At 48.0% G+C, this 19,007-nt stretch overlaps 2 protein-coding genes across 3 annotated transcripts; one reads left to right on the top strand and one right to left on the bottom strand.

Moving 5' to 3' along the window:
• Positions 1–5,197: 5,197 nt before the first annotated feature.
• LOC119952190 (zinc finger protein 239-like) lies at positions 5,198–8,692 on the bottom strand. 2 transcript variants are annotated; one of them, XM_038775806.1, is made up of 2 exons: positions 8,531–8,692; positions 5,198–6,602 (listed from the first exon to the last, which is right to left on the bottom strand). In XM_038775806.1, the coding sequence occupies exon 2, from the start codon at positions 6,256–6,258 to the stop codon at positions 5,332–5,334; it is 927 nt and encodes a 308-aa protein (XP_038631734.1). In that variant the 5' UTR covers positions 6,259–6,602; positions 8,531–8,692; the 3' UTR covers positions 5,198–5,331. The 2 variants fall into 2 exon arrangements, with proteins under 2 accessions (XP_038631734.1, XP_038631735.1); XM_038775807.1 differs by lacking the exon at positions 8,531–8,692 and adding an exon at positions 8,301–8,334.
• Positions 8,693–12,773: 4,081 nt separating this feature from the next.
• LOC119951534 (gastrula zinc finger protein XlCGF8.2DB-like) lies at positions 12,774–14,162 on the top strand (the record flags this gene model as incomplete). The annotated part of the gene is made up of 1 exon (XM_038774731.1): positions 12,774–14,162. A coding segment is annotated over one exon (819 nt), but the record flags the coding sequence as incomplete, so codon positions are not given.
• Positions 14,163–19,007: the final 4,845 nt, after the last annotated feature.

Here is a 19,007-nt window from a genome sequence, read left to right as displayed (position 1 = left end):
CCATCTAATCTGCACATATTTGGACTGTGGGAGGAAACTGGAGCACCCAGGGGAAACCCACATACAGGGAGAACGCGCAAACTCCACACAGACAGCCACCCAAGACCAGAATCAAACTTTATTCCCTGGCGCTGTGAGGTAATAATGTTATTCTGAATGAAACTGGACTATTTGCATGCCAAACCTCGTAAGCAGCAAGCAATAAGACAGAGCTAAACGATTAGATCCAAGCTGCCACTAACATTTGAGCTGCACAGGTGCCAGGCAATGACCATCAGAGAGAATCTAACCACCTCCCCTTGACATTCAATGACATCACCATCGCTGAATCCCCCACTATCAACATCCTGGGGGTTACCATTGACCAGAAACTAAACTGGACAAGCCATATAAATACTTTGGCTACAAGAGTAGGTCAGATGCTGGGAATCCTGCAGTGAGTAACTCACCTTCAGACTCCCCAAAGCCTGTCCACCATCTATTAGTCAGGAGTGTGACGGAACACTCTCCAGTTATCTGGATGAGTACAGCCATCCAGGACAATGCAGCTCACTTCATTGGCATCCCACCCACAAACATGCACTCCCTTTCCACTGAGGCACATTAGCAGCAGTGTGTGTACCATCAATAGGATGCACAGCAGGAACTCACCAAGGCTCCTTAGACACACCTTCCAAACCCATGACCATTAACATAGAGGGGCAACAGACACATGGGAACATCATCACCTGGAAGTTCCCCTCCAAACCACACACCATCCTGACTTGTAAATACATCACCTCCCTTCACTGCCGCTAATAGCATAGTGAATGTACCAACACCACATGGACTGCGGCCGTTCAAAAAGGCAGCTCACCACTACCTTCTCAAAGGTAATAAATGCTGGTTCTAGCCAGCAATGCCCACATCCTGTAAATCATTTTAAATTAGAATTTGATAGGGCCAATTAAGAGTTTGAGAGAAATATTATTGAATAAGACCTGTCCACTAGTTGGATTGTGGTAAAGAGAATGCTGGAGAATTTTTCACATCCATTCTTAATCTGTTGCTTGAAGCACCGGTCCTTATGTACCAGTGACCGACAACTCACGGCTTCAGGAGAAGAAAAGATCGCGCAGATGTTAGCCCAGGCGGGGCCAGAACAGAAATGGGAAAATAACGGAGTGAGGGGTCGGAGAGAGAGTTTTCCTCGTCTTCAAAGTGTGGACTGTAAGAATCCTGGGGGATCCCGTACTTCGGGGTTTTCTTGTTGATTTGTAAACATTAAATTAAATTCTATGACTGGCTGTGGATTTATTTTGAATTTGATTGTTACACTTCTCCTGTTTTTATTCCTGTTGTGATTACGCTCTGGGTAAGGATGGTTGACAGGTGACAGGATGGGAAATTGTGGTTTGGGTCTTCACTGACCAAATGTTTTATTGATCCGAAAGGTGTAAAAGGGACCAAACTCCAGCAGAAATTGAGCAGAGCTGAGAACAGATGACTTGCTGTGTGGGAATAGGGAGATAAACAGCTCCCAGAGGACAGAGAAAACAAGAGTAACTGGAATCCTAGATAACACCTGGGTGTCAAGGCCACCATGTTTCCACTGCTTGGCATGGGAATGCTGACTCCCTGTACTGGGGACGGAGCGTGGGGAAGACAATTGTTTGAGAGTTTGACGTGGCTTGGGCGGGTACAGATGGTTCAATGACAGGCTTTGTAATTGGTCCATTCAATGTTAGCTCAGCAATGATTGGGTTAAATCAGCCCCCCTAGACTTTGTGATGTAATAAAGTATAAGAAGGGATTCCCCGAGCACAGAGATTTGTTGAGGTTTTACACATTCCACTGACTGGGACCATGGCATCTGGGGCACAGCAGGGAGCATTTACCTGGAGATGGTGCTTCTACCCAGAGTGTAATGGGAATGCTGCTGCGCTTTGATATTACTGCTCAGACATTAACATGTGTCAGCTCTTATTTATACTGAATAACATCTAACCACTGTCACCAATAAGGGTTATCACTGTGAATCATTTCAGAGTTTGGGAAAAGGAGAAAAAGTGCTAATTGACTCCCTAAAATTTAGACTTTCCAATTAAGGGGTAATTTAGCATGGCCAATCCACCTATCTTCACATCTTTGGGTTGTGGGGGTGAGACCCATGCAGACACGGGGAGAATGTGCAGCTCCACACGGACAGTGACCTGGGGCCGGGATAGACCCCGGGTCCTCAGTACTGTAGGCAGCAGTGCTAATCACTACACCACCGTGTCGCCCCTGAACCCCATTTCTAACATCGCTGTGTCAAAAATAAAATCTCATCTCCCCCTCTGGCTCCTTTGCCAATTACCTTGGAGGGACGCACTTTCTGTTGAAGAGCCTGTCAACCCCTCTCACCCACTTTCCCTAAAGTGCATCTATCTATTCATAAAAAGTCCAGAAAAATCAAATATTTTATAATAAACGTTTATTAATCAAACATACAAGGTGAGAAAGACAAAATGACTTGAGGATCAAAGACAAACAGAGTAAAGGATGTTCACAATGCTCAGGATCCAAATGGTTTCTCTTTGGTTCCTGTGTACCCTGTTCCTGTGACTCCCTGCTTTGGACACGGGCACTGAACCCTGTGGGCACGGCACCATCAGCCCCAATAACACCACGCCCACCCCCCTCAGGCCCTGATTGGTGGAGGCCCCATTTCCCAGTCCATCCTCCAGCACCTTCCTGTCTCTGTTAGTGAGGTGCCCATGGCAGTGTGAGAGGAGGATACATTAGGGTTACAATCAATAGGGAGTGTGCGGGGGAACAGTGATTTATAGTTTGAGAAGGAAAAGGATGTTCTCTGATGACTGGAATTATCAGTTCTGGATTTCTGCCCTTTACTTACAGCGATGTCCTTTGTAATCTCCTTTCCCAGGCGATGAGTAGAGAGGTTTTTGCAGACAGGAAACACAAACCAAACATCCCTATTCTGAGATGTGTCCTTTTAGATTGGACACTAGACATGGGACTTGATTCTTAGGCTATAGACTTACTCCGGTGTCTGTTTAACACTTGTTTATTAGTTCTACATCTAAATAAGTTACAGAGTGGGCCTGTTACTCCTCGGTGCGATTTCAACCCTCCCTTGAGAGTCTAACACATGTTAATAAATCAGCATTCACGTCATACAGTAGCATGTGCCATCTGTTAACCCGTTATACTACATTTCTCCCCACCCCCTCCCAAATTAGTCTCCAGGGGTTCTGTAGCCGTCTAAAATACGTGTCAACAGTTTTACGAATGTACACAAAGTCTGCAGTGACGCCTGCACACCGGCCTCTGAGAAAGTTGATGCAGTCGGTCCAGTAACAGACAAGGTGCTGACTTGAAGCTTTTGCTTCATTTCGTGAAGACCTGATGCAGCTCGGTACCAGAGAAAATGGTGTTTCCACAACCCGCACTGCTGGCCTCTCTGCGGGTGGAGCAAGGACAGGGACTGCTCAGCAGGGAGGGTCATCATTACCCCTCCCTCCAGTGAACCTCCTCCTCCAAGACAAGGACAAGGACTGCTCAGCAGGGAGGGTCATCATTACCCCTCCCTCCAGTGAACGTCCTCCTCCAGGACAAGGACTGCTCAGCAGGGCCATCATTACCTCTCCCTCCAGTGAATGTTCTCCTTCGATATGGACAAAATGTTTTTTACATCAACATCTTCAACGCTGCCACCATGTTCTTTGATGTGTCCTTCTATATTGGACTATAGGCAAGGGCCTCGGCTCTGAGACAAACTATAGACATATTCTGATATCTGCTTAAAAATAGTTTATTAGAACAACATCTGAATAGGTTACAGAGCAGGCATGCTGCTCAGAGACAGGATTCCAAACTCTCTGAGTCTAACATACAACTGGCTGATGCCACGGGGACATCATCATCCGTCTCATACATTAGCACATCCCAGCTGTTAATCCTTTATGTTTGGGGCAGCACGATGGCACAGGGATGGCACAATGGCACAGGGGTGGCACGATGGCACAGGGGCGGCTCGGTGGCACAGGCGGCACGATGGCACAGGGACAGCACAATGGCACAGTGACGGCTCGGTGGCACAGGGACGGCTCGGTGGCACAGGGACAGCCCAGCTCAGTGGCTCAGGGACAGCTCAGTAGCACAGGGACGGCTCGGTGGCACAGGGACGGCACAATGGCACAGGGACGGCCCGGTGGCACAGGGACAGCTCAGTGGCTCAGGGACAGCTCAGTAGCACAGGGACGGCTCGGTGGCACAGGGACGGCTCGGTGGCTCAGGGACGGCTCGGTGGCTCAGGGACAGCTCGGTGGCACAGGGACGGCTCGGTGGCTCAGGGATGGCTCGGTGGCTCAGGGACAGCTCGGTGGCTCAGGGATGGGACGATGGCACAGGGACGGCTCAGTGGCTCAGGGACAGCTCGGTGGCACAGGGATGGGACGGTGGCACAGGGATGGCAGGATGGCACAGGGATGGCTCAGTGGCACAGGGACGGCTCGGTGGCACAGGGATGGCAGGATGGCACAGGGACGGCTCAGTGGCTCAGGGACAGCTCGGTGGCTCAGGGACAGCTCGGTGGCACAGGGACGGCTCGATGGCACAGGGACGGCTCGGTGGCACAGGGACAGCTCGGTGGCACAGGGACAGCTCGGTGGCACAGGGACAGCTCGGTGGCTCAGGGACAGCTCGGTGGCTCAGGGATGGCTCGGTGGCACAGGGATGGGACGATGGCACAGGGACGGCTCAGTGGCACAGGGACGGCTTGGTGGCACAGGGATGGCACAATGGCACAGGGATGGCTCGGTGGCACAGGGACGGCAGGATGGCACAGGGACGGCTCAGTGGCACAGGGATGGCAGGATGGCACAGGGACGGCTCAGTGGCACAGGGATGTCAGGATGGCACAGGGACGGCTCTGGCCCAGGGACGGCTCGGTGGCACAGTGGTTCACACTCCTGCCTCACAGTGCCAGGGACCCGGGTTAAATTCCGGTCACAGGTGACTGTGTGGAGTTTGCACTTTCTACCCATATCTGCGTGGGTTTCCTCCGGGTGCTCCGGGTTCCTCACACAGACCAAAGATGTGCAGGTTAGGTGCTAAATTGTCCCTTAGTGTCCAAGAGAGAATCAAGTGAGGTTAGGTGAGGTTACTGGGTTACAGGGATAAGGGTCGGGGCGTGGGCCTAGGTGGGGTACTCTTTCCAAGGATCGGTGCAGACTCAATGGGTCAAATGGCCTCCATCTGCACTGTACAGGTTCTATGATTCTATGTTACAATTCAATCGTGGATGTGATTAACAGCAGCAATAACAACAGACTCCAACTCCTTTAATCACTTGTGAACACACTGGTGCCTCAGCAGGTTGGACACCTGAGTGAATCCCTTCGCACACTCAGAGCAGGAGAACGGTCTCTCCCCTGTGTGAACCCGCTGGTGAGTCAGCAGTTGGGAAGACTGAGCGAATCCTTTCCCACAGTCAGAGCAGGTGAACGGCCTCTCCCCAGTGTGAACTCGCCGGTGCTTCTGCAGGGCGGATGAATCAGTGAATCCCTTTCCACATTCGGAGCAGATGAATGGCCTCTCCCCGGTGTGAACCCGCTGGTGTATCAGCAGTTGGGATGACTGACTAAAACCCTTCCCACATTGAGAACAGGTGAATGGCCTCCCCCCAGTGTGAACCCGTTGGTGTATCAACAGGTAGGATGGATCAGTGAATCCCTTCTCACAGACAGAGCAAGTGAATGGTCTCTCCCCAGAGTGAACTCGCTGGTGTGTCTGCAATTGGGATAACCGACTGAATCCCTTGCCACACTCCGAGCAGGTGAATGGCCTTTCACCAGTGTGAACTCGCTGATGTGTTACAAGGTGGGATAACTGACTGAATTCCTGCCGACACTCAGAGCAGATGAATGGCCTCTCCCCAGTGTGGACCCGCTGGTGTATTTGCAGGCTGGATAACTGAGTAAAACCTTTCCTACACAGAGAGCAGGTGAACGGCCTCTCCCCAGTGTGAATTCGCTGGTGTCGCAGCAGAGAGGATGAACGAGTGAATGTCTTCCCACATTCAGAGCAGTTGAATAGCCTTTCCCTAGTGTGAACTCGCTGGTGTGACAGCAGGTTGGATGAATCGCTGAATCCCTTCCAACACTCAGAGCAGGTGAACGGCCTCTCCCCAGTGTGACTGCGTCGATGGGTTTCAAGTGCAGATGGGGACTGGAATCCTTTCCCACAGTCACCACATTTCCACGGTTTCTTCATGGTGCAAGTGTCCTTGTTTCCATCGAAGATCGATGATGAGTTGAAGACTCTTCGACTCACAGAACACGTCTACAGTCTCTCCCCGCTGTGAATGGTGTGATTTTTTTTAGGCAGTGTAACTGGTTAAAGCTCTTTCCACAGTCAGTGCTCTGGAACACTCTCACTAGGGTGTGTGTGTCTCGGTGCTTTCCCAGTCACACTGATGTTTCAAATCTTTTGAAGCACACAGATCTGGCAAATATTTCTCCTTCGAGATTCAAATGCCGATGATGTTCAGGTCCAAAGAAATCAAGTGACTCAGTCAGTTTGAGATTTCAGTCTGCAATTCCTCCTCTTCTAATATCCTGTAAAAGGAGTTTAGAAAAGTCATCACTGTCAGTACAGGATTGAAATTCTGAACAGTCAGTTTTAGATTCAATGGAAAATTCTTTGCTCTCTCGTTCCCCAAGGCTGTAAATCTCCACCCCACACACTCTTCCTCCATTCTCACTCTGCTGCTATCTAATATTCACCGTCCCAATTCTCCTGAAGGTGCTGATTCCGACTGATTGACAGATTACTGCTTATCCCTTTCTTTCAAAACCTAAAAATCTACTGTTAGCGGGAATGAATCCAAAAGAATCACTCAGCATTCGGGTCTGCTCCAAACATTTAATGATTACGCCGGCGGGGAGTAAGCCACTGGGGACACAGTATCAGAACATTCACTCTGCCCACCTCGCCTGGACATGAGCCAATCATATAGATTCTAGATTATGTATCAATCCAATGAAATTAGTTACTCAACATGATGGGGCTGCATGATCAGCTCATGGAAAGGCAGAGGCCTCTTAATGATGTTTTCTACAACCCTCATCAGCTGTCCTTGGGCCTTCACAATACGTCACAAGCTTGAGACTTCCTTATCCTGACTTCGTTAGCTGGTTCCATTGTTCAGAGACAGCTGCCTGGGGGCGGCCGGTAAGCGGAGTTCTGCTGAATAAACTATCCACTGTGTGTCTACATGACCTGATCCTCTGCAGGAACGTGGCAGCTAGGATTTATATCTTTTTAGTGTAATAGCAAATAATATAAATTTAATATAAATATGACACAAGGTGCCTCTGCTTTGAGAACTCACTTCATCATCTACAGATAAGTATATTTACTAATTAGAGTTAACAGGAGAATCAAAGGAAGACTTTATTTAGATTTGAGTGGTTGTGACCTGGAATTTGTTTTATACAAGGCAGTGGAGTGGATTTATGACTTTAATATGAAATTGGTATTTTAAGGAAATAAACTTGCAATGGATTGGGGCTATCAGGGGAAATGGAACTGACTGGGTTGTCCGACAGAGAGTCGGCATGGACTGTAGTTGCTGAACACACTCGTTCTGTGCCATCGTGACTGGAACTATATAACACAGCCACAGTACATATTACACTGTAAATAATAATAAATGTACTTTATTACCGAGCCATAAATAATCTATCTAATCTGTACCATATAACAACACTAGACATCCTATATTAATTTACTGTCCCCTTAAATGTCAGCTATCTCCTGGGGAAACCAGCCGATTTATTGTGAACATTTGGAAAGAGACCATCCTTTTAGCCAGACAAACAAATGTGTCGAGCTGAGGGAACAAAGGATGTCAATGTCTTTTAAGGACATTCAGCCTCTGATCTCCGGGTCAGCATTCTACAAGGAGGCCTTCAGGAGACGCGACAACGCAAAATTGCTGAGCAAAAACTTATAGCTAAGTTCCGCACGCATGAATGCGGACTCAACCGGGATCTGGGATTCATGTCGCATTACATTCGGCCCCCACCAACAAGCCTGGACTTGCAGAGGCCTACCGACTGAACTGGCTTGGGACAATTCACACCTCTTTAACCTGGAGTTACCTCTCTCTCTGCATCTTTGATGATTTGATTGCCTGCAGGTGCTCGCATTCCGGGCATCTCTGACTGTGTCTATATAAACATTTCTGGAACAAGCCTTTCCATTCACCTGAAGAAGGAGCCGTGCTCCGAAAGCTCGTGTTTGAAACAAACCTGTTGGACTTTAACCTGGTGTTGTAAGACTTCTTACTGTGCTCACCCCAGTCCAACGCCGGCATCTCCACATAATGTCTTTAAGAGAGAGAGAGACCAGGACCAAGCTTTGCAGAGTCTGCACCCTCCTTGGATTCACTTCCTTTCCCTTCAGTTGCTGCAAGTGACCAATTGAAGGTGAGAATGAGAAAATAAATGGATAGGGGAAGAAAAGAAAGTGTTTTACTCACAGCTGTTGGAGACAGGAGGAGGTTTCCGTCTGTGTGAAGTTCAATCAAGCAGTCACACAAAGCCCGAGGTCTAATTGGCTGGAGGACCACAGTCCTTCTGGTCCTCCAAGTCGTCCCATTGGTCAACACTCAGCAGGAAGGTAAGGGGATGGGATCTCGTGCATATGCGCAATCTCCCCTTCCTTGCGCATGCGCAATTGCGGGCCGGGGCAGAGGAAGATCACCGAGCGGTTTCTCACTCTGGCTCTATCCGTCAGCCGATTGCCGAGAAACCGTCGAGGAGGTGCAGGGGGCGGGTCTTCCGTGTCCGCGAGTCGTGCCTGCGCGATGGAACCCGGGACGTCACCACGTACAGAGTGATTCGTATTGGTTGATTCAGGGAGGGCTGCATTGTGACCTCATAAAACGGACAGTGAGTTTCACCCAGACTGAAACTTCCTCCTGTCTCCAACATCTGTGAGTAAAACACTTTCTTTTCTCCCCCTTTCCATTTCTTTTCTCATTCTGACCTTCAATTGGTCACTTGCAGCAACTGAAGGGAAAGGAAGTGAATCCAGGGAGGGTGCAGACTCTGGAAAGCTTGGCCCAGGTCTCTCTCTCTTTAAGACATTGACATCCTTTGCTCCCACACGGACATATTTGTTTGTCTTGACCCTCTCTGAAGCTGAAATACAACAACCATAAACCATCCATGAGCCCTGCCCCTGGCCAGCCTGTAATATATCAGGGGCCGGTTCAGCTCAGTTGGCTGGACAGCTGTTTGGTGATGCAGAGCAAGGCCAGCAGCGTGGGTTTAATTCCCGGCTGAGGTTATCCTTGAAGATCCTGCCTTTTCAACCTTGTCCCTCACCTGAGGTGTGGTGATCCTCATGTTAAATCACCACCAGTCAGCTCTACCCCTCAAAAGGGGAAAATAGCCAATGGTCTTCTGGAACTTTGGCGACTTTACCTTTAATAACAATTGAATCCACTCGATATAATCCTCGCCCAATCTGAAGCATCGCACTGTATGCACGAGATGATTTGACTCGAGCAAAAGCTTTCTCTGCATCGAAGGAGATCACCAGCCCATCCAATGCATATTTCTGAAAAGCCAAATCATATTCAGCAACCTTCCAACATTGTTACTGTAAAACCTTCCGCTTATAAACCCAGTCTGGTCCTCCCACATGATTGTCAGAAGGATGTCCTCCAGCCTTCTCCCCAGAACTTTAGACAGCAGTTTCAAATCAACATTCAAAAGCGAGATTAGTCAGGCAGCACGGTGGCCTAGTGGTTAGCACAACCGCCTCACGGCGCTGAGGTCCCAGGTTCGATCCCGGCTCTGGGTCACTGTCCGTGTGGAGTTTGCACATTCTCCCTGTGTCTGTGTGGGTTTCGCCCCCACAACTCAAAAATGTGCAGAGTAGGTGGATTGGTCATGCTAAATTGCCCCTTAATTGGAAAAAACAATTGGGTAATCTAAATTTTAAAAAAAAGAGAGATTAGCCAATAAGAATCAAATAGATATTAGCCTCATGAAGAGTCAGTGGCAGCATCCCCGAGTCAAAAGAGTGACAATATATGCCCTCAACGGGTCTAACAAACCCTCAAACCCCCGATTAAACTCACACCCACAGCCATCCGGTCCTGGTGCTTTACCCGGCTACAGCTCCTTCATGGGCTTTGACACCTCTTCCCCAGAAAGGGGAGCATTAAAGGCCACAATCGATGTTCACTACGGTGCAAGAGGACACCAGGTGTAGGATCATCCTTGATATTAAAAAAGTTGTCGATTCTTGTATGACATTAATGTGGGGCTGAAAAGAAGATTAAATCTCCGCCCCTCGGGTGCAAAGTTCTCCAAACATCCACAAGCCGATTGCCACACTCTTGCTACTTGATGAAAAGGAGGCAAAAAAAACCTGCCTCACCCAATCCCGCCTCAATTTAAAGTATTCCTCATCATCCAGATGAGTTTCCTGTAATAAATCCATGTCAACTCTCTCCTAAAGAACGGAGAGGATCTTTTTCCTTCTGATAGGATGATGGATGCCCGTACATTCCCTGAGAAAACTTTTAGATTAACGGCTGCCATTAGTTAGGTACCTGCAGGTACCTAAACTTACTTCCTCTTGGGAGCTCTAACCTCTCCTTCGTTCCTCTATACTGGCAAACCCTTCTTCCAGGTACAGATCCCTCACCTTAACCAACCCCACTTCTCTCCACTTCCTGTACATGCCATCTATCCTCCCCAGCTGAAAACCGTGGTTTTTTCACAATGGCTTAACACCGACATCCCCATTATCCTAAAGTGCCTCCTCAGCTGGTTCCAGATCTTCACCATGGACTACACGACAGGACTCTCCGAGTGTTTCCTTGGCGCCATTGGCTGTGCCGCCGTCACCATAGTCCTCAAGCTGGACTCCCGACAGGATTCTTCCTCCATCCACATCTGTCCTACCCCTTCTCCTTCCCACCACAGCCTCACCTTCTCCACATTCACGCCCAGTAATAATGTAGCAGGTTTGGCAATGCCAACCCTCCCTTCTTGCCTCTGTCTCTGCAACAGGGTCTTAACCCTTGTCACCTTCCCTGCCCATATAAAGTCTGAAATAATCATATCCAGTTTTCGAAAGAAGGCCTTCGGTACAAAGATCAGGAGTGTCTGGAATATGAATCTCGGCAGAATGTTCATGTTCACCACTTGGACCTTCCCTGCCAAAGTCAAGTGCAGCGTGTAGCATTACCCTTTCCCTCACTACCTGAATCCCTATGTATCTGAATCTGTCTCTGGCCAGCTTAAATGGCATGCCCCCTAGATTGCCTCACTGACCCAACTCGTTCACCGGGAACACTTCACTTTTCCCTACATTTAACTTGTATCCTGAGAACACCCCAAACTTCCCCAACAGTCCCATGATCCTCTCCATGCTCTCCAGCAGGTCAGAAACATACAATAGTAGATCTTCGGTGTATAGCGACACCCGATGCTCCCTACGTCCTTCTGGAATCCCTTGCCACTCAGCCGATCCCATAAGAGCCATTGCCAGAGGCTCTACGGCCAGCACAAATAGCAGTGGCGACAGCGGGAACTCCTGCCTTGTTCCCCTGTGCACTCAAAGTTCCATGAACCCATGTCATTGGTCCGCACACTCGCCTGCGGTGCCACATATAACAGGCACCCATATCACAAACCTTGGCCCAAACCCGAACCTTCCCAGAACCTCCAACAGGAACCGCCACTCCATCCGGTCGAATGCCTTCTCATCCATGGACACCTGGAGCAATGCCTCATTGACCTCCGCTAAGAGCTGTGGTGCCAGGATTGTCGCAAACCCCTTATAAAATTCCGCTGGGTAGCCATCGAGCCCTGGGGCGTTCCCCGACTTCATAACCCTTCTGCTATCCAATACCTTACTCAGCCCCATGAGCTTCCCTAGTGCCTGCCTCTTCTCTTCCTCCAAATGTGGAAACTAGTTCATCTAAAAACCGTCCCATGTGCCCCTCTTCACCCCCGGGTCTGCCCTGTACAATGTGCTCTCCGACTTCCTTTAACCCCCTCGCTTAGAAACCTTCAGGTCCTGGGGATTTGTCACTCTTTAATTCCATTAGTTTCCTAGTTAGTGATGGTATAGCTATGTTAATTGTATTAAATCCCTGACCTCTATCGACTATTAATTTTGTCGGGACTTCTGGCAAGTTATGATCATCACCCTGGCACCGGGCAGGCAACATACCCTGTGGGACTCTCCGTCCTGCTTCCAAAGGATGTTATCAGTTCCCCTAATTATAGAATCCCTGATGTCGTGGAAATTATAACAGGTATGGGGAATAGGTATTGGAGATGAGGGATTGGGGGATGAGAGGAAGGAATGTTCCAGAGAAACTAGAATTATCTGTTCTGAATTTCTATCCTGGACTGAGTGCTGACTTTTGTAAATTCCTTTTACAGATATTACAAGAGGAGGAATTACAGACTGAAATCTCAATTGTCACGTCTCGGTCTTACAGAATCACTTGATACCTTGGGATCTGAGTATTCGGCCTTTGAATCTAAAAGGAGAAATGTTTGCCGGATCTGTCAGCATCAAAAGATTTTAAACATCAGTGTGACTGGAAAAGCACCAAGACGAGAGTGTTCCAGAGCACTGACTGTGGAAAGAGCTTTAACCTGCTACAAAGCCTGAAAAAACATCACACAAGTCACAGCGGGGAGAGACCGTATACGTGTTCTGTGTGTGGACGAGGCTTCAACTAATCAACAAACCTGGAGAGACACAAGGACACCCCCACCCTGGAGAAATGGTGGAAATGTGGGGACTGTGGGAAGAGATTCAGAATCCCATCTCAGCTGGAGATTCATCGACGCATTCACACTGGGGAGAGGCCATTCACCTGCTCTCAGTGTGAGAAGGGATTTACTCTGTGTTCCAGCCTGAAAAAACACCAGCGAGTTCACACTGGGGAGAAGCCGTTCACCTGCCCTCAGTGTGGGAAAGGATTCACTCAAATCTCCAGCCTGAAGTCCCACCAGCGAGTTCACACTGAAGAGAGGCCGTTCACCTGTTCTCACTGTGGGAAGGGATTCACTCAGTTATCTAACCTGAAGTCACACCAGCGAGTTCACACTGGAGAGAGGCCATTCCCCTGCTCTCAGTGTGGGAAGGGATTCACTCAATTATCCAGCCTGAAGAAACATCAGCGAGTTCACACTGGGGAGAAGCCGTTCACCTGCCCTCAGTGCGGGAATGGATTCAGTCAGTTATCCACTCTGCGGGTTCACCAGCGAGTTCACACCGGGGAGAGGCCATTCACCTGCTCTCAGTGTGGGAAGGGATTCAGAGATTCATCCCACCTATTGAGACACCAGCGAGTCCACACTGGGGAGAGGCCGTTCATCTGCTCTCAGTGTGGGAAGAGATTTACTCGGTTACCCAGACTGAAGTCACACCAACGAGTTCACACTGGGGAGAGGCCATTCACCTGCTCTCAGTGTGGGAAGGCATTCACTGACTTATCGAACCTGAAGAGACACCAGCAAGTTCACACTGGGGACAAAGCAATCACGTGCTCTGAGTAGGGGAAGGCATTGAGTGATCCATCCCACCTGCAGACACATCAGCGAGTTCACACTGGGTAGAGGCCGTTCATCTGCTCTCAGTGTGGGAAGGGAAACCATTATTCATCGCGCCTGCTGAGACACCAACAAGTTCACAAGTGATTATAGGGGTTGGATTCTGCTGTGATTGTTTCTGCTCTCAGTTACACCCAGGACTGCATTTTGTTCATTCTGTCAGTTGGTCAATGAGGATGGGTGATGGGTTTCTTTCTGCCGGACTGGCTGGTTTCATAGCTTTCCCTTCAGTGGGTTGAAGCTCTTCGAGCCTTGTTGCGAATATCTGGTTTCAAATTTCACAAGGGGTGAAGGGGTGTTTGGAAGTGAGACGGTATTCAGTTTTCATTTCTGTTTGGTTCCTCCAAAATCATGCCACATTGCCATGAAGATGGGCCCTGGTAGTTCTTTCGGGCTGGATTCTCCCATTGCCGACGGCGAAAATGCATTCAGCGATCGTGCGCAGAATCCATTTTTACCCCGAAATTGGGTGGCAGTGCCATTTTTCTGATGCTCTGCCCCCTCACAAATGGCGGACTCAAGCACTGCCATTGTCGGGGGAGGGGGGGAGCCATTTCACTGGCTGGGGGGATTGTTGGGGGGTAGTCCGGCGGTTGTGAGGGAGGGGGTTACAGGGGGCTGTTTTTGGCAGGCCGTGTCCATGCGTGGCCGGCACCATGTTATGCAGCGCGGCTGCTGGAAGCGGCCACATGCAGGCCACAGACCCGGCCATTCTGCATCCGTATCGGCAGGTAATGCCGGGGGCTTTATGTGGCGCAGCTGCTAACCCCCCGCCGGACAGAGCATCGGTGGAGGGGGGGCTGACGTTTTGGTTGTCGCAGCATCAGAGAATCCAGCCCATGTTTTTTTTGTTTAATTTATCTGGGTGTTTCCCACAGAAGAAAACTATCAGGGTAGGAGGGACAAGTTGTCTGACGGGGACTGGGAAACCACATTAAATGGTATGATGGGAGACAAGCAATAGCTAATATTTAATGAATTATTATATATCTACAGGAGGGTCAGTTAGCTCAGTTGGCTGGATGGTTGGTTCATGATGCGGAATGACTCCAATAGCCGGGGTTCAACTGTCACACTGACTGAGGTTATCCATGAAGGGTCCACCGTCTCAACATTGCCCCTCGCCTGAGGTGTGGTGACCCTCAGGTTAACCACCAGTCATCTCTCTCGCTCTCGAAGAGGAGATCAGCCTGTGGTCCTCTGGTCCTTTGGCAACTTTCATTTCACATACATACAACAAATATAGATTCCTTCAGGGAACAAAAATCCAATGGTGATGCCACTGTGGCTAACAAGAAAAATTAATGATTCCATGAGATCAAAGGAAGAGGCTCATAAAGTGGCCAAACTATTAGCAAGCTTGAGGATTGGGAACTTGTTTTAGAATTCAGCAAAGGAGGATCAATAAACTGATCAAGAGAAAATAGAATATGAGAGCAATCTGGCGAGAAACATAAAAACCGACTGGAAAAGCTCCTATAGGAATGTGAAAAGGAAAAGATTAGCAAAGACCAATGTGGGTCCATTCCAGGCAGAGACAGGAGAGTTTATAATGGGGAATAAGGAAATGACAGAGAAACTAAACAATGTGTGTCTCTATACGGATGAAATTGTCCCTAAAACACTGGAGAAGCAAGGAATTAGTGAGCACGAGGAACTGAAAGAGATTAGTATTAGTGAGAAAGTAGTTCTGAAGAAATTAATGTGGTTGAAAGTTATAAATCCCCAAAAGCTGATGCTCTACACCCCAGAGTGTTGAAAGAGGCGGCTGTAGAGACAGTGGATACATTGGTGATCATCTTTCAAAATTCTATAGATTCTGGAATGGTTCCTGCAGATTGGAAGGTGGTAAATGTAACCCCACTATTTAAGGGGGGAGGGAGAAAATGGGGGAACCACAGACCCATTAGCCTGACATCAGAAGGTGGAGAAGGCCACTCGGCCCCTCAAGCCTGCTCCACCATTCAATATGTTTACAACTGATCTAATTGTAACCTCAACTCCACATTCCAGCTGACCTCCTGAAAACCTTTCATCCCCCATGCCTATCAAGAACCTATCCATCTCTGCCTTCAAAATATTCAAAGACTCTTCTTCCACTGCCCTTTGAGGAAGAGAGTTCCAAAGACTCCCAATCCTCGGAGAGAAAAAAGTTCTCCTCTGCCTTAAATGGGCAAGTTATTACTTTTAAAGTGACTCCAATTTCTAGTTTCTCCCACAAGAGGAAACATCCTTTCCACATCCACCCTGTCAAGACCCCTCAGGATCTTATACAGTTCAATCAAGTCACCTAAACTCCATCGGACACAAGCCCAGCCTGTCCAATCATTCCTCATAAGACCAGCCTCCAATTCCAGGTATGAGTCCAGTAAACCTTCTCTGAACTGCTTCCAACACATTGACATCATTCCTGAAATGAGAGCCATAATGTACACAGTGCTCCAGATGTGGTCTCACTAATGTCCTGTATAACTGAAGCATCACCTCCCTACTTTTGTATTCAATTCCCCTCACAATAAACAATAACATTCTATTAGCTTTCCTAATTACTTGCTGTACCTGTATACTCGCCTTTTGTGATTCATGCTCTTGGACACCCAGATCCCTCTGAGTCTCAGAGCTCTGCAATTTCTCACCATTTAGATAATAAGCTTTTTTATTCTTTGTGCCAAAATGGACAATTTCACATTTTCCCACATTATACACTGTTTGCACTCTTTTCCCACTCTGTTAACTTATCTATATCGCTTTGTAACCTCCTTCTATCCCCTTCACAATTTAGTTTCCTACATGTCTTTGATCATTGGAATATAGGAGCAGGCGTTGGCCATTCAGCCCATCGAGCCTATTCCACCATTCAATACGATCATGGCTGATTACCCACTTCAATGCTTTTCCCCACACTATCCCCATATCCCTTTGTGTTATTGGGATTTAGAAACCTGTCAGTCTCTGCTTTAAACACGCTCAGTGACTGAGCTTCTACAGCCCCCTGGGGTAGAGAATTCCAAAGATTCACAACCCTCTGAGTAAAGAAATGTCTCCTCTGAGATCGGTCCTAAGTGACTTCCCCTTTATTTTGAAATTGTGTCCCCTGGTTCCAGACTCTCCAACAGGGGAAACATCTCACCTGCACCCACCCTGTTAAGTCCTTGAAGTATTTTGTAGGTTTCAATGAGATCCCCTCTCATTGTTTAAAACTCGAGAGAATACAGGCCATGTTTCCCCAATCTCTCTTCATAGGACAGTCCTCCCATCCCCAGAACAAGTCTGGTGAACCTTCATTACCCTCCCTCTGTGGCAATAATACCTTTCCTCAGGTAAGGGCAGTAAAACTGCACACAGTACTCCAGCTGTGGTATAACCAAGGTTCTGTACTATTGAAGCAAGTCTTCACTACTCCTGTACTCAAATCCTCTTATGATTAAGACCAACATCCCATCAGCCTTCCTAATAACTTGCTGCACCTGTATGTTAGCCTTCAGTGACTTATTGACAGGACACCCAGGTCCCTTTGTACATCTACACTTTCTAATCTCTGACCATTTAAGAAATTTTCTGCTCATCTGTTCCTCCTACCAAAGTGATAATCTTACATTTTTCCACATTATATTCCATCTGCCATGTCCTTGCCTACTCAATAAGTCAGTCCAAAGCCTCCTGTAGCCGTTTTACATCTTCCTCACAACACACATTCCCACCGAGCTTTGTGTCATCAACATTCTTGGAAATGTTACATTGGCCCCACATCCAAATCATTGTATAAACTGTGAGCAGCTGGGGCCCAAGTACTGATCCTTGTGGTACCCACTAGTCCCAACCTGCCAAGGTGAGAATGACCCATTTATTTATTTGACAAAGGGTCATCTGGACTTGAAACTTGAGCTCTTTTCTTTCCCTACAGAAGCTGCCAGACCTGCTGAGATTTTCCAGCATTTTCTTTTTGGTTTCAGATTCCAGCATCCGCAGTAATTTGCTTTCATCCATTTATTCCTCCTCTCTGTTTTCTGCCTGTTAGCCAATCCTCAATCCATGCCAGTATATTACCTCCTCTCCCATGTGTTTTCATTTTGCTAACTGACCTCTGGCGACACAGTGGTTAGCACAACGCCTCACCGCGCCAGACTCCTGGGTTCAATTCCAACCTCAGGCAACTGTCTGTGTGGAGTTTGCATATTCTTCCCGTGTCTGCGTTGGTTTCCTCCCACAGTCCCAAGGTGTGCAGGATTGGTGGATTGACCATTCTAAATTGTCCCTTGGTGGGGTTACGGGGACAGGCAGGAAATTGTGTCTCGATACGGTGCTCTTTCACAGGGTCGGTGCAGACTTGATGGGCCAAATGGCCTCCTGCACTGTCGGGATTGTTGATTCTCTGAGCTCCTGTGGGGTGTTTATCAAAAGCTTTCTGAAAATCCAAGTGTACTCCATCCACAGACGCCCCTTTATCAATTCTGACAGTAACATCCTCAAAAACCCCAAATGGTTCATCAAACATTATTTCCTCTTCCTAAATCCATGTTGACTATTCTTATCCAGGTCTCCATTTATCACATCCTCTATAATAGATTCTGGTATTTTCCCAATACTGATGTCAGGCTAACAGGTTTGTAGTTCACCGTCTTCTCTCTCCCTCCCTTCCTGAACAGTGGGGTGACATTTGCCTCCAACCAATTAGGACACAGGAGGGGGTGACCAGGGCTGGTAGTGACGTGACCCCCGGTATTCAGTGCCTGTATCCAAAATGGGGCATCATGGGAACCGAGAAACCATTTGGGTACTGAACATTGTGAACATCCTTTTACTCTGCTTGCTATTTATCCTCAAGTAATTTTCTGTTTGTTTTTTTAACCATGTTGTATCATTAATAAACAATTAACAGTAAAACTATTTGATTTTGCTGGATTTTTCATGATTAGATTGATGTTGAGAATTCGAGTTCTTTTTGCCCTCAGTCTGATCTTAGTAAATATACTAAGTCGGATTGTGGGTAAACACTTTAGTTTATTTACGCGTCTTGCAAGTTGACTCACTCCGCCAGAGTCTTGTCGAGTCCCCAGAGTGAGTGAGGCACAGAACAAAAGACTTTGTCTCAAATACATTGGTTATAGAAAAATGAGGTTACACACCCGACCAAATAAGGTAACTTGGCAATTGTAGGGTTTCCATAGGTTCCCTTACATTCCTTAACCTAGCCATATAAGGTAATCTTAGCAATTACTGGTCCCAATAGGCTGCCCTCACATTCCTTTTGCCTGAGGCCCCTGTGATCACCCATCCCCCTCACCATGATACTCCTGACTTAGCCTGACTACCCACAATGCTTCAGTGCCATCCCCTTTTGTTCATTTCCTCAATGTAGTT

This window comes from Scyliorhinus canicula, chromosome 17 (genome assembly GCF_902713615.1).
Source record: "Scyliorhinus canicula chromosome 17, sScyCan1.1, whole genome shotgun sequence".
NCBI lineage: Eukaryota > Metazoa > Chordata > Chondrichthyes > Carcharhiniformes > Scyliorhinidae > Scyliorhinus > Scyliorhinus canicula.
This window is presented reverse-complemented; position numbering and strand designations above follow the sequence as displayed.